The following is a 22011-nucleotide window of genomic DNA, read 5'->3' as shown; positions in this document are numbered from 1 at the left end:
GGAGCCTTACCTTTCCGATAGCCAACTGAGTCAGTAATAATAGAGGGTAAAATGCCATCACTAGGTTCCATCTTCACAACCATCAAATGCCTATGCAAAAGTTTTAAAAATAGTATCTATTGCTTTCAAAAAGATAGGATTATCAAGAAACCTTTTTCTAAGTAATGGTCCATTCAGCTTTGCACCAACTGACCAGTGTCTCTAAAACAGTGTTTGTACACTCAAAGCCTACCACAGAAAAAGTAAAAATGAGTAAGAGAATGGGTAGTTAAATACTTGTGTCACTTACTAGCCGAGGGACCTTAGGCAAGCTAATTAATCTCTCTGTATAATGGGGATAACAACAACAATAATACCAAAAAAAAAAAAAAAAAAAAAAAAAGATGAGTAGAATACCTCAAGGGGTGGTAGGAATTGTGGCTAACTTAACACACACCCTAGATAAAGGTATTCCCAAATGATTACAAAAAATACATGAAGTAGGGGTAGTGTACCGTGAGTTTTATTTTATTTTTTAGAGACGAGTCTCATTACATTGCCCAGGCTGGTCTCAAACTCCTGGAATCAAGCCATCCCCTTGCCTCAGCCTCCCCAGTAGCCAGGACTACAGGTGTGTGCCACCATGTCTGGCTTACCATGATTTTTAAAATGAGAAATTTTATCTAGAAAATGGCTACTTTTTAGCATCCCTGTGGTAGGCCAGCCTCCTGCAATGTTCTCCATTTCCTCTGGGGTTACAGCCCTGATGGCACGGTGTTCACATGTCTGAGGCCAACAACAAAGCCTTGCCTAGCACCAGCAGCATGGTCTCTGGATGTACACATTTACACGGGTTCTGGGGAAAGGGAGAGAACAGAGAAGGCTGGGAGAAATCATAGCAAATTCTAAAATTGTAAATAACTTCAAGTGCCATTTTCAGTTGTTATTCCAATATCTTTTTATTAAAAAATATAACATACTTTAAAAAATTTATTAAAAAAAAAAACACATTTCTTGACTACACTATACTGAAAAATAAACAAAGCTGAATATCACATATATGCCCCAAATATAAGGCAAAGATTTCCCCCCAAACCTCAGATGGTACACCTTGTAATTAAATCTTTACAAAGCTCTTGCATTATAGAGCTCTGTATTAATTATCTTGAACAAATGTTTGTGTAAGACACATACAGCTGAAAACTTCAATCAATGTCATTTTTAAAGGTTTATAAGGTCTAATAAAGGAACCAGTGAGACAGAAGATGATGTTATGATGTGGAAAAAATGTCATCAGATTAAAAAAAGTGGTTCTAGTGATGATGAAGGACAGATACTAACATCAAAGTTGCATATGAAAAGTGTAATGCAACTTTCATGAAGTAGGAAGGGGGAAAATACTATTTCTAATACTTTATACGATATGCAATTATATGTACAAATAATTATACGTATGTATAATTAAACTAAAATTGAATATTAGAAACATTTGGCTATTTCATGACTTCCCTAAAAGCTCATATATTCAAGATGTCTAAGAAATATTTTGAATCTTCTCATCGGCAAAAGGGATAACTGTTTATATACACAGTATACATAGGTTTTCTCCTTGAAAGAAACTAAGTTTTTTGTGACTAACACACCTCTTGAACTGCTACTAACAGCGTTCCTTTCTTTCCTATTTGTCTGTACGATTGGTTCAAAACAATCACTGTACTAGTTTCTTCCAGTAAAGAGTTCCAAAAATAATTTTCATAGAGTAAATTTTAAGAAACTGTTTAACACATATGCAGCTGCTACTTTCAAATTATGTTAATTACTTGAAACAGTTACTTTCAACTGTCATATGCAGGTGTTAAAAATAGTTTCAGTTAAGTTCTAAGTTATGCAAATTATTCCATAAAAATTAGATTGCATTTCTGGAGAAGTGCCATCTGGCAGGAACTGATAAGAAAAGAGTTTCAGGAACTAAAATGAACAATTACTTTGAAATGTCCCTCCTTACTTACCATAGTCAGTGAACAAGATATAGACATGTATTAATAATGAAATCCAGAGGTATCTGTTCCTAAGTATACAAATACCTGAAGAAGGCTTTAAATATCTGAGCCATGCTACTAAGACATCAAGAAACTATGATACTCTCAGTAGCGCTGTCCAACGGAACTTTCTGCAATCATGGAAATGTTCCGTATCTCCTCTGTTCAAAATGGTACATACTAGCCACAGTAGCTAATAAGCACTTGAAATGTGGCTAGTGGAGACAAAAAGGTCAGTTTCACTTTTCTTTTTTTAAGTTCACGTAGATGTGACTAGTAGTTACCATTCTGGACAGTACAGCTCCACAATACCTACGATTCACATTAGGAGCTTACTAAACATGGAAGGGCTACTGGAATCTGGGTCTAACAATTTTATCTGAAGACAGTTCTAAGTGAAGCATTTAAAAATAGAAGATCTTCATCCTATTCCTTATGATCAATATAGCTGGAGAAACAATCTACTTTATAAAAGAAATCAGCATAAAAAGAACTTAAGTGCCATAGCATATGGCCTCTAATTTGGTGCTGTTTTCTAATCCTAGCAGACAACACGAATGACGAATGACGACAGATACACAGAACACAGACAAGAAACAGTAGCAAATCAAGTGCCTAGTCCATGAATTAACTATTTGTAGCACACATAAAAATAGTGTTTTATGGCTTTTGAGTAGGCAAAGATAAACTAGTCACCAGACTGGCTGTCACACTTTTACTCCAGAAGATTTGTCAAAGGGGATTTAAAAAAACAAAAAAACATTTTAAATGCGGGAAAATGTAAATATATATACAACAGACAGAAAACATTCTGACACACCCATAACTCAATCATTATTAATAAACGACCAAACTTGTTTCATCTGTATCCCTCTTTACTTTCCTTCACCTGGTATTATTTTGAAGTAAAATCCCACAAAGGATTTCATATATGAGAATTAAAAAAAAAAAAAACCAAAAAAAACCTCCCAGAAAAAAGGGAAATGAAAGTACTTGATTAATTTATCCGAGGGAAGAGGTATTCCAGGAAAAAGAAGTGATGTGCTGGGATTACAAAACTAGAGACTATCAGTGTGCACGAAGCATAAGGAGCGAGCAGAGGAAGAGGTCCCCGGAAGACAGTGGCGATGGGAGAAACTCTCAGGGCACAGTTGAGCAGCATTACTCTAGTTTAAAATAATAGGGAGCCAATACTGGCTTCAGAGGAGACAGGGTAAAGAAAATGACTTTTGTGATAGCATGGAAACCTGACTTCAGAAGCACTGAGGGTAAAACTAGGAAGGAGGATTTTGCAGTGCTCCAGCAGTTTACGTATTTGTTCAAATAAAACAAACAAATATCCTTTCAACATGCTAAAAAGGGAATGCTCTACCCATTTCAGGAGAAGCTTTGCTGGTGAATATTTAAATATATTTTACTTTTTTTTCCAATACTGAATTTTGCTTTAGGACTTACACACAGAACTGTTAGTTGTAATGTGACTAATCCTTTTTAGCTCACTTGTGAAATAATTTGCTAAGAATATCAGTAAGATAAAACAAATATTACATTTAAAAATTTGTTTAAATTTTAATTTACATTACCACTAATATAATTTTAAGACAAGACATTAACATATCAAATGTAAAAAAATCTAAGCTAAAGTACTGACTGAAGGTGTTTTTTTTTTTTTCCAAAAAATGCTTAAGGATTTTAGGCTTTGTAGAAAGGGGGTTGGTGGGAGAATGATGGGGTAAGAGTTTAGGTAAGAAGAATGGAGGAAGGGCAAACATGTAAGGAAATACTTAATTTTAGAAAAATTTTTCCAAAAAAAAAAAAAAGACAAGACATTTTTTAACACTACAAAATCCCAGCTTACTTTTTTGGTTTTCTGGAAGTAGAGTTCAGGAAAAGCATGAAGCCAGTAAGCCAGCTGTGATATGTAGAAAAACTTCATTTGAAACCTGTACAACACAAGAAAATGAAGAGAATCTTTTAAAGCATAATTTTTTTAAAAAAACAGTAAACAAATACTGGAAATCAGGATATACTAAGTAACTATCTTTGTGTTATCATTCCATACAGTATCTGTGCACCTTTAAACAACTCTTCAACAACTGCTTTCCCCATTTCCCTGTGACAGTCCCACCATTGGACAAGATCCCTGGATTAAACAGCAGGCAAAGATATTATCTGCAGAAAGCTATTGACATGTAAGCCAGCAGAGAGGAGTCAGAGCCCCTATTAGTTCATTAATACTGACTAGTATGTCATGTTAGCTACTGAAAACATAACCCACACGTCTACACAGTTTCATCAAGACAAGAAGGGGAAAAAGACTGACACAAAAGCAAAGGCTCATAGGTTAATAATCACCTGAAACTGAAATAATCCCAATTTCAAATACCCTCTTTTTTTTTTTTCTTAGGCAAATGTGGTAACTGTACCTGGTTGGAACATGGAAAAAGCCCCAAATAAATGGAGGCAGAGCTAGGATTAAAGAGAGTCAGAATAAGGCATACCAGGGCTCTCCAGGAGCTATATCATAATCAGTCTAGAACTAGTACTCTTCTCTTGACATTATATTCCTCTAGCCCTTCTGCTTCCTCTTTATTCTCCCCTCTCCCTCTCCTCCAGAAGTCTAAAACAGAAAACACAAAGCCAATCTAATTTCTCGGCAGTGGGGGTGGAGGGAAGACGGTCCCACATAAATACAATATTTACAAAGTTCATTGAACTAATAAAACTTTAGAAATCAGAGTATGATTCAGTAGAGTGGGTATTACTGCTGGACTTAAAATATCCACAGTCACGTTATTCTCTTCTTTCCTTCATATCTTCTCCCTTCTCCAATTCTCACATCACAATGTATTTACTAAATACTGTCTAGGTGACAAGCACCTGCACCGTATCCGGCACAATGAAGTACATAAAATAATTTTTACTGCTACCAAGGCACATATAGTCTCAGTGGCTATGGGCACAATGCAAGACTTACAAAAATGAGACAATTATAGAACAATCAAAACAATATATGGACACTACATAAAACATCTACCAAAATGACAAATTTGGGGATACGAAAGACCAATACAGGCTAAAGTAGCAAGGAAAATTAATATAGAATAGTTGTACTAGAGCTGGGCTCCAAAAATGAATTATTCAGACGTCTTTGTAACCACTGAGCACTTTAACCTAGCAGCACTGTACAAACTAGAGAAATAAACAAAGAAACAATCCCTAACCTCAAGAAGTTTATAATAGAAGAGAGTAAGAAGGGAAGATGTCAAAAGAGACAGAGGGTGTGGAAAAACAAAAGGAGCAAAAGTATAGAGAAGATGGAGTCATAAAAAGGAGAAAGGATAAGTGAAAAGAAAGGAAAAGAAGCGAGTACCAAATTAAGATTATGTTAAAATTAGTTGTCTCAAATTTACAAAGAAGTTGAAAAGATTAGAATAGAAACATTAAAAAAAGGTACACAGCGTTTTTTTTTTCTTATGGCAGTGGGACTGTCAAAGACATATTTTCATCTATTTTATGCATTTGCCTAAGGTCCTAACGAGAATAACAATGAATTCTGATTAATAGCAACATGACCATGGTTCTTAACAAAGAAAGGGCTGCTAAAAATTACTTACGTCATCAGGTTATGGGGATAAGCCCTCCATAAGATAGTTGGGTCTGAGATGTAGTTTTCCTAAGAAAGAAGATACAAAAATTAACCTGTGAGCATAATGCAAACTTCTTGGAAAATAAGACATTACTTTCATTTCTCAAACATTTACAGTTCCCCACAGTAGGTTGCAAAGAGTCCACTGACGTCAAACTCCTTAGTTGTTTTAGTTATTTTTAATCCAATTTGAGTTGGTTACTTGAGCAAAGTGAAAATCAATGATATAAATGAGATATGGAATCAAGTAAGAAACAATTCCTGGCCCTAAAAAATCTTTCAATCCCGTAGAATAAAAATACACATAGACAAACATAAAACCACCAATAAGAGGCAGAATAGCGACCAGGAGAGAAGAATTTTGTCTTGGGTAATCCGAAGATTTCAGGAAAAGTTTGTAGCATCTGACAGGAGACAAAGGATCAGGGCACTACCGAGTTTTATGGAATTACATCAATAAAATACTGCCCCAATTTTTTTCTTAGATAATCAGATCTATTCAGTGAGAATTACTGTATACGTAAAAAAAAAAAAAAAGATTAAAAAATAAAATCTAAAGTGATTTTTGTAAGAGTATTTTCCCACAGAAGTATAACTTTTATATTTTTTAAAAAAAATTTATAATAGTTTTCAAACTAAAATTTACATATTACCTATAAAGTATTATTAAAGCAGTAGAGTAAAATCGAATGAGCAATGGAATAAAAAGCTGAATTTTAATCTACCTCCAACATGAAGTGCTTTACCCTGGAAAACTCCTGTTATTCATCTCTAATACAGTGATTAAAAAGAATTATGTGTCTGACAAACTCAAAAGTATGTAAAGTATGGAACACCATATAAATTTAAGGGATTATTATCACTAACATTAAAGCAAATACTGCCTTTTTCTCATTAGTAATAGTGACATAAGTAAAGGTTTTGATTGCCATAACTGAAAAGTTATAGAACATTTAAGAAGCTTGGAAAACACTGGGGCTGTTTCTAAAGGAGGAAATGACTGTGAACATTACAACTCATGTAACCTAGTAGGAGTATCACTCACATCTTAACGCTTTTTGCTGATACAGAGGTATCTGTAAATCACAACAAGTTATAAAAGTAAGGCTGGGCATGGTGGCTCAGGTCTGTAATCCCAGCACTTTGGGAGGCGGAGGCGGGTGGATCACTAGGTCAGTTCGAGACCATCCTGGCTAACATGGTGAAACCCTGTCTCTACTAAAAATACAAAAATTAGCTGGGCGTGGTGGTGTGTATCTGTAGTCCCAGCTACTTGGGAAGCTGAGGCAGGAGAATCGCTTGAACCCGGGAGGCAGAGGTTGCAGGGAGCCGAGATTGTGCCACTGCACTCCAGCCTGGCGACAGAGCAAGACTCTGTCTCAAAAAAAAAAAAAAAAAAAAAAAAAGATATAAAAGTAACATTCAGAGTGACTAAAAATGAATGAGCCTTTCTGAAACAGTAAACATAGATTTTTTTCTGTATAAAAAATACCTAAAAGAGATTTATCACTGAAACTCTTAACTTATGCTAATTCATTAGCAGAGTTCCTAATCTTAGATAAGGAAGGAGAACAACAGCCTAAGACGACATACTTAAAAGAGATGAGAATGAATGACATACTTACAGAGATTAGAATGAATGTGCCCCAAACACAGGCAAAAAGGTAGAATGCACTAAGCTGACCAGATTCATTAAACTTGCTGTGTTTCGTTTTGGAGAAGTGCATTCGCCTGTTAATTTTCTAAAAATAAAAACAGCCATTAGTAATTAAGAATAAATTATAAATTATATTTAATATATGACTATCAGATTATGGAGAGCTAGTACTTTATAAGGTATAGATTTCCAAGACTGTATACTTACATCCAACATATACTCTTGAATAACAGCATGAATAATTATTGCCACTAGCATGTAGAAGAAAACTGTAGCCAAATCTTTGATACCATAGTAATAAAGGGACGCTGATTCAGTAGCTTGTTCTTCTGAAGACCAAAAAGGACACAAATACACAAAAATATATATAAGGTTATAAAAACAGCATTAAGTACAAGTTATAGAAACAAAGAAGAATAACCTAATAAAAAAGTTCTATATAAACATCATAAATAACGTGGTCTTGGACATCTTGAGTCTTAGGGGGGCAATGAAAATCAAGACTATCTAGAAATCTAAAGCTTTAGAAATTACTTACAAAGATTTGACACGTTAGTCACAGCCACCAAAGACCAAAAAAGAGGGAAGAGGAGGCCACACTCAATAAACTGATACTATCACATGGGTATAAATTAGGTTGATAAAGTTATACTTAGCCTATTGACCTATTTTTTGCAAAGGGCTTTTGAAACTTTCTACTTCTACTTTCAAACTACACACTAAATTATGATTCTGATGGAAAAGCTGATTTGACCTGTATTTGATTTAGTTTTGATCTATAAGCAGCAGAGATAAAGGCAACTACTAAAGTTGTTTTTAATCCTTACAATTGCTATAATTTTTCAAAAACAAATCTTTATCAAATACTTGTGAACTGATGACACTTATTCTCAAACTTTACGTTTATGGGGAACATATATGTAAAAGAGCTTTATTCTTCTCTCGCAAATTCAAATTTCAAAACAGTATTGTAGTTTTGAGTAACCTGATAACTAAATCACTAAATTAAATATTTTCAAAACTATACATAACTGAACAAAAACCCAACTCAGGGGCTAGGTGCAGTGGCTCAACCGTGTAATCCCCACACTTAGGGAGGCAAGGATTGCTGGAGGCCCAAATTCAAGACTGACCTAGGTAGTACAGTGAGACTCCATCTCTACAGTAAATTGAAAAATTAGCTGGGTATGGTGGTGTGCCCTTGTAGTCCCAGCTCCTGGGGAGGCTGACTCAGGAGGATCATTTCAGCCCAGAAGCCAGAGGCTGCAGTGAGCTATGATCACGCCACAGCACTCCTGCTTAGGCAAATTTGGCAAGCCCCTATCGTCTCTTAAAAATACGCACATAAACCACCACCACAACAAAAAAACCCCAACTAAATGGGGTATACTACATTATCTTACATTTTAAACAAAAAACTGTGCAGGTTTACTGCCTAAACCAAAGAATACCCCATCCCTCGCCCATGCTAGTTAATTATATCACTGTATTAAATTACAATCAACTTCTAAGAAACACCTAATTTTTACATAGATTAAGAAATAACATTTTAGAAATAAAACCTAATAGTTTGGATGCTGTTACCAGATAATTCCTAGAGTTTACCAACACATTTTCTGGAATCAAAATAATTGTTAAAAGTAGAGCACAAGAAAAAGTGAAAATAATCTTAGAAGGATTGCTATTACAGGTCCAAAATGTAACTTGCAGAAAAACTAAATCTGCCATTGTGCTTTTAGAAGCCTTGAATGAACAATGACATTTAAACAAATTTTAAAAATATCTTTTCTTATAATTTTCTTAGGAAAAAATCAGAAGGCAGAGAAAGCAAAACAAAATTCTTTTATGGAATTTCAAGTCCATTCACAAAAATATATAGTAAACAGAAAATATATATAGGGTAAAGTTAATCAAAAACATCAGATCTTGTATTACAAAATGATCAAAATAACATTCAGTCACATCATGGATGAGATCTCTGACGATTACTTAATGCAGGACCTAGTATTCATGAAAATTTCCAAGTTTGTTCAACTGAATTTCTATTTACGTAGAAAATTATTAGTGTAAATTACCTACCTGTTGCGGGGAAGGTGACATTGTACTGAAGAGTAACGAAAATGATAGAAGCTTTTGCCGTTATCTAGAAAGAAGGAAAAAAAGATCAAGTCAATTTGTGACCCTCTCCCAAATAACAGATCGGGGCAAAAACTTTACAAAATCTGTCCCTAAATCGAAGCACCAATGGCCCTCTAGTTCCTGTGGAACCCTGACAGACACAATGGAAATTACTGATTACCAAGGAGTTAATGTAATTCACCAGAATACTCTTCTGTGGTTTAGGTAAGATTGTGTAATTCATCCTTAACTTTAAGATTTCAAAAGACATTTTCTGCAGTTCCAGAAAACAGTTATTTGACAAATAATGATTCTCTACTCTAGCCCTATACAATGAATAAAAAGTTCCTATTAAGACAAATTTTAAGTATAAATTAATAAAATAAAAGGATGCACAGTTAGCATGAGAAAAGCAGATCAAATATAGTGTCTGTGGTGTGGGTGTGTTAGTATCCCACACACCTAGCATAGTTAAGTGGTCAGTAACTGTTTAACTGACCTGACTGGTAAAAGTAAATTGGTCAGAACAGAAAAATGGAATGCTTACCCAATCTTTACAGGCACCAGGCAAAGTGCTAGACAAAAAAGGAGGAGATGAAGATGGATAAAATAATCCCTAACGACAAGGAGCTCCATTGTGTGAAGAGTATAGGTAAACAAACTGTTATAATACTGTAGAATAAGCGCTAATAGCTTGCACTGTGGGTACTTGGGATAAACAATGAGCTTTGTTGGTTTTTTTTTCTGGGGTAGAATGAAATGAAGGAGTTATGCTTTGCTGGAAAATAGGCGTTCCCTAGGTTCACAAGGGGGGATGAAGAGGACAGTACAGATAGAAGAAACAGAGCATGGCAAGGTCAAGTAGCAGTGAACACGAGGCCAGGCATAGGATGCACATCAGGAAGTGTTAGAAAAGACTAGAAACATTATTGAGTGCTAGAAAGGACCCTGTTTTTTGAGTTAAGTAGTTTAGATTTCATTTTTGCACAACTGGAGAATTTTGAGGACGGGAAAGTTCATTTATGCCTTTTAGAAGGATTGCTGTCTGTGACCTGCTAAGTGGTCTCCCAGGCCCCTTCAGATCCATTCTCCACACTGCAACTAGAATGATTTTCTGATCACGTTATCACATCCCCCTTCCTACCTGTTAAAAATCTTCACTAGATTCCCATCTTTCTAGGAGAATGTGACCACAGGACTCCATGGTCTGACTCCTCCCTCTGCCTCTGCAGCCTCAATCTCAGACCACTTCCTCCTGCTCCCTTGCCTCCTGCAGCACCTTCTACCACAGGGTCTCTGCACATGCTGTTCTATCTAAAATACGGTTGGAAAATCTTTCCCATCAGATCTCAGCTGCATCACACCTTTTCAAGGAAGTCTCCCTGCCTTCCTAGAGTAGGTCATTTCCTTTGTTAGATTATCTCAGAGAACTGTGTCCCTTTCCTTCAAAACCATACTCTGGCTTGATTATATTAATAATTTCTGTCTCGCCCATTAGAATGTAAGCTCCAATAGAACTGGGACCATGCCTGTTTCCACTCATCACTAGATTTTCAGAGCCCAGCAAGGGGCCTGGTACATATTAGGTAATTAATCAATATCGCTGAATAAATATCAGTTAAAGTACAAACCGGAGTGAGCATGCACCCAAGACTGAAACTTCTGCAAGAGACCACATGAAAGATAATGAGGCCTGAACTAAGACAGTGACTGTGGGATAGAGAGGCACTCAGAAGACAAAATAAGGTTTGGTAAGCTAGAAGAAAGAGTACAAGGTTATTTATTGATACCTACAGCTGAGATTTCTGCGAGATGTGCAGTAAGGCAGCTAAAACCTAAGTCTAGAATTCAGTAGGGAGAATCCAGCTTAAATAAAGATTTGGGAGTCTCTTTTTACAGATAATAGCTAAAGCTGTGAAAATACATAAATCATATATGGGGAGTGCACAGTATTTGTAGAGAAGCAGGACAACATCAGACCTATGGAGAGAACAGGGAAAAAAGCAAAATCTTCAAGTCCCTGAAACTAAGAAAAAATGGTCGGAGAGACAGAAAAAGAAGAGAGCTTGGAGTCCCAAAAGCCAAAGGGGAAACATTTCTAAAAGGTGTGGTTAATAAAGTCAAAGTTTCAAAACAGACGGGGAGGAAAGAGAACAACAGACCGGACAATTAAAGAAGTCATCAGTGGTCACGGCTTGAGTGATTCCAACTATGTAGTGAGAGCAGGAGCTGCATCGCAGTAGATTGAAGAACACAGAGGCACAAAGTGGTATCCAGTAGATGCCAGGTCAAAATTTATGTTGTTTTTAGGATAGGAGAGATTGAGCTTGTGGGGGGGCAACAGTGAAGGCACCAGGGAAAAGGGAGAAGTTAAACACACAGGCTAGAAAGAGAACAATGGATGGAGGCATATGGTAGGGAACAGAATCGTAAGGACTGAGTATTGCACTCTTGAACAACTTTTCCTCTTAGATGGGAAGAAGGCAGTAATGGACGGGACAGATAAGTTCAAAAGACAAGAAAATAAGGAAAACCGCACTTGATAAACTTTTATTTTCCCTGTATGGGAAAAAAGCAATGCCACATATTAAGCATAATGGGGATGTGAATGATGACTCTTTAAATAGTTCCCATAGGGAAAGGAGATGGCCAGGGAAAGTAAAAAGATCCCGGATGCGAACGTCTGAGGTTAGAAACCTTTGATTTGCAATATTATCTACCAGCATTAAGTATGACTTTCTCTGGGAATTGAGAGGCATAGAAAAGGCCAATAGTGGAGTAAAGACTGCAGGAAGAAAGGCAAAACAATGACGGGGCTAATCTACTGGAGAAAGGGAAAGGGGGCTACGGTACCACAACAGCTTGGACTAGGTAGAGAACCCACTTATGACTAGAACCAGGGAGGTGAACAAAACGTAGGTTGTAGCTAAACTCTGCTATCCTGGAATTCAGGAAGTGGAAGAAGTCAGGCTTGCATGACAAAGTGCAGGATACGGCCAGTAAAGTGAGTTGCTCAACTGGGTTAGATATGAAGGTCTCTTGAGTTGAAAAGGCTACTGAGGCTACTCTATTAAAATTTGGGTCATTAACAAGGACTCATTAGAGCAGAATGATGACATGAGTCTCCAGGGCAACACTACTTTCTTGTGATTATTTTTAGTAAAGTTGAGTGGTCACTACATTTCATTTAGTTTTGCTATCTTTGTTTAGACTATATATACACACACATAGTCTAAACAATATATATATACACACATTATATATATATAAAAAACTATATATATACACACACACTCTATCTCTTTTACACATAAATACTCCACATACCTGTTTCCAGTTTGTAATATGAAGTCACCACTGTCACACCTAAGAACACTTTGTTAAAGAGTCCCTTACAGGCCAGGTGTGGTGGCTCACGCCTGTAATCCCGGCACTTTGGGAGGCTGAGGTGCATGGATCACCTGAGGTCAGGAGTTCAAGACCAGCCTGACCAACATGGTGAAACCTCGTCTCTACTAAAAATACAAATACAAAAATTAGCTAAAATACAAAAATTAGCTGGGTGTCGTGGCGGGTGCCTGTAATCCCTGCCACTCGGGAGGCTGAGGCAGGCGAATTGCTTGAACCCAGGAGGCAGAGGGTGCAGCAAGCCGAGATCACGCCATTGCACTCCAGCCTGGGTGACAGAGCGAGGCTCCGTCTCAAAAAGAGTCCTTTACAAACAACAAATGAGATTCTTCAAAGATAAATTTAGCATCAAATTCTAAAAGCAGCAAAAATTAGATTATCCTTTTAGCCAGGCTTCCAAATAAAATTAAAATTTGGCCTCCAGCTGGTTTAGTATGTGACTTTAAGTAGAAGAGGAGGAAAAAATGTAAACTACACACTCCAAAAAGTTTCAAGTTTAAGCCAGCAGTCATGCTCCCAGCCATTTCCAGGCCTCCTAAGCCTCACACCCTGCAAGCACTGCTTCAGTTAAACTCACACCACAATTAATTAGTAGTAAGATAAGTTAGTTTAGAATATAAATAGGCTACAGAGATATATAATGCACTCAAAAGTAAAAATACCTGAGTTTATGACAGTTTTGAACATTTACAGTACTGCTCTCCAGTTACAAAAATGGAAAAATGAAAAAAGAAATGAGACTTATTCAGATGCATTTTAAATAGGTTACCAGAAACTGAAATGAATTACCTAATTCTATGCTGTACACAATGTCATGAATACAATAACATTTCTTTAATTAAGTGTCACTAGTTGGGGTTTGGTATCTTTGCTTGTTATATAGAGATGTTAACTATTTTGCCCTTGTTTTAGAGGAAGATGTGACTACTACATGGAGTGGATCCCTGAAAAGTAAAGACAATTCTGAATATCAAATTCCACTTTCAGTGGGGCTCAGTGGCATGTGCCTGTACTCTCAGCCATTCAGGTGGCTGAGAGGGGAGGATCACTTGAGCCCAGGAGGTCAAGTTCCAGCCAAGGCAACACAGCGAGACCCTGTCTCAAAAAAAGAGAGACCCTTTTGTAGGTCACAAATGTGACGATTGGGGTTTCACACTTATATGTGAGATGTGTCTCTCCCTCAAACTTTGTTATGACCTGAAAACCTTACCTGACATGAAAAGAAAGAAAAAAAGGAAAGAAAAAGAAAAAAATCCCCCAAACCTCGAAAACTGTTTCAAGATGGCTGAAACTGTAAACATCCCCAAAATCTGTATGGCATAAAGAACTTGCAGATTTTGAATATCTTTCCTTTTGAATGTATTTCCTTTATACGCTCCTTAAAAGAAATACGTCTCTTGTGAACCCCTAATTTTTCACCCCTCCTCCACATCCTCACTTTCAGAAAGCTTCCCAAGCATCCCTAACATTTTTTGACCATTCAATTTTTCCTAACTCAAATATGAAGCCATTCATTGTATACTATGATTTGAATTATGTGGACAGATACTGACTGTAATAAAACTATGATTCTAAAATTTACACGCAATTTTTGATTAATGTGAAGTTCCCTGGAAATTAAACTCTTACATTACCACCAAACAGACTACTTTGTTAGCCTTTTCAGTATGTATAATCTCTTTAGATGCTAACTAAAGAGATTCCAGGCCCTTCTCTCACATAAAAATGTTTTCTACTTCCCAATTTTGGTGAGTTTTTAAAGAATAATAATAGCTACCACTTATTGCATGCCTCTTGCAAGCCAAGCATTGAACTAGGCTTAATACATATTGGTTAATTTAATTATCAGACTAACCCAATAAGCCCCATTTTGCAGATGAGGAAACTTCAGTTCTGAGCTGCCTTAGGTCACCCAGTTAGCAAGCTGCAGAGCCCTAACTTGAACATGAATCCCTTCAGCTCCAAAATCCATGCTTTTACAGTGTATCTGCATTGCTTCTTCATTTTGGCTAGTAATACAGTATTTCTTTCTTTGTTAATTTCTTTGTCGATTTCACCATAAATCCTCTGACATTTCCTTAATGTATCTGCACAACAGGCTTAACAGTTCTGCAAAAAAAAAAAATCAATTTCTCTATTATTCTAGCACAAGTACTGTAATTCTATAATTATGTTAATTTTGAGATTCAGCAGCAATTGTTTTAAAAGTCGAATAGCAAAACTAACCTAGTCTACACATTCCTATATATAGATAACATGCTTTGAAATCCTAACACCTTAACATATGGTAAGAAAAAGGAACAACTCGCAGAAACTTCACTTTTGTGTATCACTTTAACGCTCACTTTTGAATTGACTTAAAAAACCTCTAGTATTTTTGTCTATTTAGATTTTCAAATTTTACAAATTTATATAAAGGTGAAAATCCACTGTTAAAAAAAAATCACTAACATGTGAGGCAAGGTATAGGTGGTGGACTTCCCTAGAAATATAGTAAGAGAATGTAAAATAGTTTATATAAAATCAAAGTTATACTATGTGTCAGAATTCCTGATTTATATTTCATTTCATTCAAAGCACTGCAAATGTACCTTGCAGGTCACGGTACCCCTAAAATATGTTTTTAAAGTCAGGAAATCTTAACATGTGGAGATGGTTTATGACAAGTTACATAAAATTGAATATACTACATATATTAAAGTATCACTTTAAGATCAAAGTAGAAAGTATATATAAGTATCAAATTCAGAAAGCGAATACAAATGTTTAGCGTTGGGTTTTTTGTTTTGTTTTGTTTTGTTTTTGGAGACAGGGTCTTGCTCTGTCCTTCAGGCTGGAATGCAGTGGTGAAACCTTGGCTCACTACAGCCTCCACCTCCTGGGCTCAAGTAACTATCCCACCTCAGCCTCCCAGTTGCCACCACAGGTGCGTGCTATCACTCCTGGCTAATTTTTTAAAAATCATTTGTAGAGACAAGCTCTCCCTATGTTGCCTAGGCTGGTCTCGAACTCCTGTACTCCAGTGATTCTCCCACCTTGGCCTCCCAAAGTGTTGGGACTTACAGGCGTGAGCCAGTGCACCAGGCCTAGCACTGTATTTACCTTCACACCATATTATCTGAACCTTGCAAAAAATGGCTGTGAGGAGAACAGTACAGGTGATATTATTTCCTTATAAAGAGCAGAAAAATTGAGACTCAGACTTGGGGCACCCAGGAAGTAGGTGGCACAGCCCAGACTTAAAGCTTGAGAATGTTAGTTCCCTTCTACCTACCCTTTACTATACCCGCTACATCCTTAGCAGTGGTTTCAAACATGCACGACACCATCAGGAGTAAATGATATCTGTATCTAGATCCAGAAAAGCCCATTTGATGAGAGGCGAAAATAAGGTTAAAATATTATTTAATTTTAAAATTAAAAAAAAAAGGCTCCATGAAAAAAAATGTATTCACTTTTTGGTCACTGGTAATGTCACTGCATTAGGTTTTCTCAAGGATTCTTAACGTCGCTCATATTTTTTTAAGCACTCCTATGTCCCAGGCACTATCCTAGACTCTGGAAATACAGACTCTTAAAAATACTCCAAAATCTCTACTCTCACTTGTTACATGCAGGAGAGAGGAGACAAAACAAGGCAGGAGCAAAATAATTTGTATATTTACTGAGACATAAGGGCTCCAGAGAAAAATTAAGGGGAAAAAGCAAAGGAATGAGCGCGTGTATTGACAAGCGAGGGGAAAAACGTAGGATGTTACTCGTTCACCTTGCAAAGTTTATCATCCACATTCAACAGCTGTTAAATAAGCCATCAAAATACTAGATACGTGGGAAGAGAATTTACACACTCCTGACATTCCTATCCTCTCCTACTTCAAGAAACAAAATTACTCGACTCCTTGGCACCGCTGTTCAGAACCTCGATTTATCCATCAGACCTTGTTTCTTTAAAGCATCAGGGCAAAAAGTTCGTTAACTGGTAATAATACCAGTTGAAAAGACAGAAATTAAAACAATCCGGCGTGCCTCCACTGTGCCGGTGCCCGGCGGCCACCGCCCTTCAAGTCGAAAGCAGATGCCCGACTCCAGTTTCTCGCTCACCCCAATCTCGGAGCTACCGGGGGGCCCCCCCTGTCACTCGGGCCTGTGGCCTCCAGGCCGGCACTCCTCAGACCCTGGGGCCGGGCCTCCGCCTTCCTCGGCCCTCGCGGGGCTGACGCTTCAGCGGCAGATGCTGGCAGTACCCCCAAGTCCGCCCACCCGCCCCGAGCCAGCTCGGCAGCGCAGGGGCCGCCCCCGCCCGCCCGCCCGCCCGCCGGCCCCTCGCCGGCTGCCACGTAACCCTTCGCGGGAACCAGGAACTGCGCCGCGCAGCCGGAGGGAGGGGGCGGCGGCGGGTCAGGAAGGGGGCAACGCGGCCGTCCCCACCCCCCTGCGGGCCGCGGTGAGGCCCACCGGGACTTTGCATCCCCGGGCCGGCCGCTGGGGAGCTGCCGCCGGCGTGGGGCGGGACAGGGCAGGCCTGCACCTCGGGGACTGGGGGGTCCGCACCTACCCCGGACCCGAGCCCCCCGCGGTCCTGGGCGGAGAAGCCGGGGCTGGCAGCTGGAGCCCGGGCCTGGGCAGGGGGTGGCGGGGCAGGCGGTTGGGGCTCGGGGCGGGCTCACCTCAAACATGAGCCCCAGCAGGAAGACCATCGCCACACAGGAGACGATGTCCGCGTGATTCTGCAGGACGAATTCGTGGCTCAGCACCGGGGGGCTCTTGGTGCTCTTCTTGCGAATCGCCATGGTGGGGCCGCCGCCCGCGCCTGCAGGTGCTCCGCCCCGGCTCTGCTCTTCCCAGCTGCTCACCGACTCGCCGCCGCCGCCGCCTCCCCCTGGCTGCTCCTCACGGCCCCGCTGCAGCCGCTCGCTGGGGCTTCACTTCCCATCCCACAGCCAGTACGCAGCCGCCGGGCCGCCCGGGAGGAAAAAAAAAAAAAAGAAAAAAAAAAAAAACAAACAAAAAAAACAGCCAGCCCGCAGCGGCGGCGAGCATGCGCACCAGGGAGATGACGCTCGCTAGTGCCGCGGCCTCCTCCGCGAGGCCACAGCGCCACCTGGGGACCGGAGGCCGCTGGCTCGCGGCCGGGCGAGTTTGCTGGAACGTGAGCGGCGCGCCCCTGCTACGCACCGGGCCCGGGTTTGGGAGTCGTTTGAGGCGCGAGCTTCCTCCGCCTGCTCAGCAGCCTGAGACCGCGACCGGGTGCTCTCCCGCCCTCCTGGCCACCCAGGGATTGGGTGTCAGTGGCCTGTTGCACACTGCCACTTCTACAAGTGACTGCCACCGTCAGGATAATATAAAACTACAAATACTACCTGACTCCACAGGGGTACGGTGTATTCTCCAGTTTTAGCATCTGCCTTAAAAAATTAACCTTAGAGTTAAGCACTCCCGGGGACTTATTTCTACCCTTTGTAAGTTTGGACTAACTTTAAAAAAAAGCTGACCCTATTCTGGTCTGCCTGTCCATCCCCACCCCCATCCCTGTCCCGTCACCGTCCCCATCCCTACCCCCATCCCCCACTGGCCTCAGACTGAAGACGAAGGGATCAGTTTGGGTTTACTGGCTTCACGTATATTTAAATTAACAACATGTTTTAGTAATAAAAAAGTTGAAAAGGATCGTGGAAAAGGCACGTCCTCCTCTTATCGTTTTGCCCAAACCAGGAGTCCTTTGTATTCTTTTTCCTGAAGAATTGCTCTCCTGTTTACCCATGAGCCAAATGTAGAAACCAAAGTCATGCTAGATTGAGCCCTTTCAGGGCCCTTCCGCATCCGGTCATCACCAACCCGGGGCAGTCCTATCACCCCGCTTCTCCACTACCACAGTCCGAGGGGACTTGCCTCTTGCCTACAATATTACAACTCTGGTGTAACCACTTAGTGGTTTAAGGATGTGGCTTGTTAAATCAGAATTCTGCCACTTATTACTTGTATGATCAAGGACAAGTTACTTAATCTCTATGGGACCCCATTTCCTCATTTTTAAAAACGTATTCATTTATGTACTTACTGAGGGTTGACTATGCCCTGGGCACTGGGGATATAGAACTGAAATACAAATTAATTTATTCTTATGGGGGAGAGAATCTTTAAACAAGATTTCAAAAGTGAAACAGATGTTAACTTGAGTTGAGCATCCAGGAGAAAAATAAAGCAAGGGGAATAGGAAAGTGTGAGGCACTTACTCTTGCCTGAAGACCTGCAGGAGGTGAGGGAGCAAGCCCTGTGGATATCATCTGTAAAGTGGGGATAACTATAGTGCTCATTTTAGCAATTAAGTGAGATGATTAAAGGAAACTGCTTAGCTGGGAGTTAGGGCTTTATAAATTTAGTCAGTGATTATTATTTTCCTCCTTCTGGGCAATCACTAGTTTCATTTCCCTTCAGATCACCTTTCAACGTTTATGCTAGAATGATGCTTCTAACTGACAGAAAGTTTTTCCTTTTCCTTCATGGAAAGCTAGCATGATGAAGTAGCCCTTTCTGATCTGGTCCTTGCCTACCCCGACAGACTGGAGCCCTGCATCTGCAGGCCATAATCTCTGTACCAGTATTATTGACTACACACACTATACAGTTGCCTTTCCGTATCTGTGGGTGCCGCATACACTGTGGATTCAACCAACCTGGAGTAAAAAATATTCAAGAAAAAAACTGTATTTGTACTGAACATCTACAGACTTCCACTCCATGATTATTCCCTAAACAATATAGTACAGCCAACTATTTATGTAGCAGTTATGTTGTGTTCGATATTATAAGTAATCTAGAAATGATTGGAGGTCTATGGGAGGATTTAGGATATTTCTCATCAGACTATTACATCATCTTATATAAGGCATCTGAGCATGGGTGGATTTTGGTATCTGCGTGGGTCCTGGAACCAATCCCCTGTGAAGACTGAGGGACGACTGTACATGCCATGGCATGCTCTCTTCCCATGCCCTCCCCTGCCTTTGCGTGTGCTGCTGTCTCTGGAATGTTTTCTCCTCTCCTCTCATAGACACCGCAGGCTCCTGCTGTTCCTTCATGTCTCATTTACATATAACCTCTTCAAAACCTTCACTGAATTCTGTGACCTAAGCAATTTATCTTTTATGATTCAATTGCATTTTTGAAATAGTTTTATTGCAGTACAATTTATGTCATATAGTTCAGCTATTTGAGATATTCAATTCTGTGGTTTTTAGTATATTTACAAAGTTGTGCAACAATCACCATAATATAACTTTAGAACATTCTTGTAACCTCTAAAAGAAACCTTGTACACATTACCAGTAACTCTCCATTTCCCCTCATAGTCTTGGCAGCCCTTGGCAACAACAACTGATCTATTTTCTACCTCTCTATATTTGCTTATTGTGGGCATTTCTTTTTGTTCTTTCTTTGTTTCTTTTCTTTCTTTTTTCGAGATGGGGTCTTGCTCTGTTGCCTAGGCTGGTGTACAGTGTTGTGATCATAGCTCACTGCAACCTTGGACTCCTGGCCTCAAGAAATTCTCCCACCTCCCGAAGTACTGGGATTACAGGTGTGAGCCACCACGGCCAGCTTGGACATTACATGTAAATGGAATCATGGTCTTTTGTGACTGACTTCTTTCACTGAAGATAATGTTTCCAAGGTTCATCCATGTTATAACATGTATCAGTGCTTCATTCCTTTTTATGGCCAAATAATATTCCATTGTATGGATATAGCATATCTTAGTCATCAGTTGAACATTGTGTACAAGTTTTTGTCTGAACTCAATTCTTTTGGGTATATACCTAACAGTGGAATTGCTGATCATAAGGCAACTTTATGTTTGACCTTTTGAGGAACTCTCACACTGATTTCCATAGTGAATGCATCATTTCCCACCCTATTAGCAACGTGTAGGGGTTCCAACTTCTTCCCATCCTTGCCAGTACTTGTTATTTTCTGTCTTTTAATCTTATCTATCTTAGTGGGTATGAAGTAGTATCTCATTGTGATTTTGCTTTGCATTTCCCTGAGCACTAATGATGTTGACTACTAGCCTTGTCAGGTGCTCGGGAGCCATTGTATATCTTTTTTTTGAAGAAATGTCTATTCAAATCCTTTACCATTTCTAAGTTGGATTAATTTTTTAAAGTTTACTGAGTTGTAAGGGTTTAAAAATATCTATTCTATATGTCCATGTTGTTCTGTATTTTAAAAAATAAAAATAGATTCTAGATCTTAGCAGATATATGATTTGAAAATATTTTTTCAGTCTGTCTTTTTACTTTCTTGATGGTTTTCTTTGAAGCACAAAAGTCGTTAATTCAGTCAAGTCCAACTTATCTGTTTTCTCTTTAATCACTTGCTATTGTTGTCCTATATAAGAAATCAGTGCCTAACCCAAGATTCCAAAGATTTACTCCTGTGTTTTCTTCTAAGAGTTTTATAGTTTTAGCTCTTACACTTGGGTCTATGAGGACTCACTTGTATTTTGTACATAATTTCATTTTAGCAGTAATCATAGTATCTTCTATTGTTTGCAAGTCTGTCTTCCTACTAGACTGGTGCTCCTCAGGAACTGGGAGTCGTTTCATTTTTCCAGCTCCTACTACCTGGTGCTATACTGTCAAATATTTAGTTGTCAATATTTATTGAGGGAATGAAAAGAAAAAATACCACACATAAACGAGAATAAAACCTTAAGATAGTTTAACTAAGAAACAAATATAAAAATGATATATGACTAGGCCGGGCGCGGTGGCTCAAGCCTGTAATCCCAGCACTTTGGGAGGCCGAGACGGGCGGATCACGAGGTCAGGAGATCAAGACCATCCTGGCTAACACAGTGAAACCCCGTCTCTACTAAAAAATACAAAAATCTAGCCGGGCGAGGTAGCGGGCGCCTGTAGTCCCAGCTACTCGGGAGGCTGAGGCAGGAGAATGGCGTGAACCCGGGAGGCGGAGCTTGCAGTGAGCTGAGATCCGGCCACTGCACTCCAGCCTGGGCCACAGAGCGAGACTCCGCCAAAAAAAAAAAAAAAAAAAAAAAAAAAAAAAAAGATATATGACTCTACAAAGTTACTCATTTTAAATATATTTTAAGAAGACTTGCAATGCACCAAGCAAGTCCTGAGTTGTAGTATATAATTATT

The 22011-nt window shown here is 39.2% G+C and overlaps 2 protein-coding genes and 1 non-coding gene across 11 annotated transcripts in view; 2 read left to right on the top strand and 1 right to left on the bottom strand.

The window, feature by feature from the left end:
• The window catches only part of LOC105483601 (translocation associated membrane protein 1), a 31970-nt gene extending 14197 nt beyond the window's left edge, over positions 1-17773 (bottom strand). Inside the window, exons 1-6 of one of the 3 annotated variants that reach the window (XM_011744556.2) lie at positions 17518-17773; positions 9404-9467; positions 7532-7653; positions 7293-7409; positions 5636-5694; positions 3877-3961 (exon numbers count right to left, since the gene is read on the bottom strand). In XM_011744556.2, coding sequence (XP_011742858.2) covers positions 3877-3961; positions 5636-5694; positions 7293-7409; positions 7532-7653; positions 9404-9467; positions 17518-17640 — 570 coding nt within the window. In that variant the 5' untranslated portion in view covers positions 17641-17773. Of the gene's footprint in view, positions 1-3876; positions 3962-5635; positions 5695-7292; positions 7410-7531; positions 7654-9403; positions 9468-14705; positions 14731-16951; positions 17060-17517 lie in introns of those variants that run through there. The other 2 variants (XM_024793344.2, XM_071068125.1) reach the window with 2 other exon arrangements.
• LOC112427037 (small nucleolar RNA U13) lies at positions 13965-14071 on the top strand. Its single transcript, XR_003018459.2, has one exon. It is a non-coding gene; the product is annotated as a small nucleolar RNA U13 (small nucleolar RNA).
• A 115-nt stretch (positions 17774-17888) lies between the features above and the next one.
• The window catches only part of LOC105483600 (XK related 9), a 170194-nt gene continuing 166071 nt past the window's right edge, over positions 17889-22011 (top strand). For 4 of the 7 annotated variants that reach the window (XR_011606952.1, XM_071068127.1, XM_071068126.1 and 1 more), the window contains exon 1: positions 17914-18224. The gene's annotated coding sequence lies outside the window, so the exon portion shown is untranslated. Of the gene's footprint in view, positions 18225-22011 lie in introns of all 7 variants that reach the window. The other 3 variants (XR_011606953.1, XR_011606954.1, XR_011606955.1) reach the window with 1 other exon arrangement.

Source organism: Macaca nemestrina, chromosome 8, assembly GCF_043159975.1.
Source record: "Macaca nemestrina isolate mMacNem1 chromosome 8, mMacNem.hap1, whole genome shotgun sequence".
In the NCBI taxonomy this organism is placed as follows: domain Eukaryota; kingdom Metazoa; phylum Chordata; class Mammalia; order Primates; family Cercopithecidae; genus Macaca; species Macaca nemestrina.
This window is presented reverse-complemented; position numbering and strand designations above follow the sequence as displayed.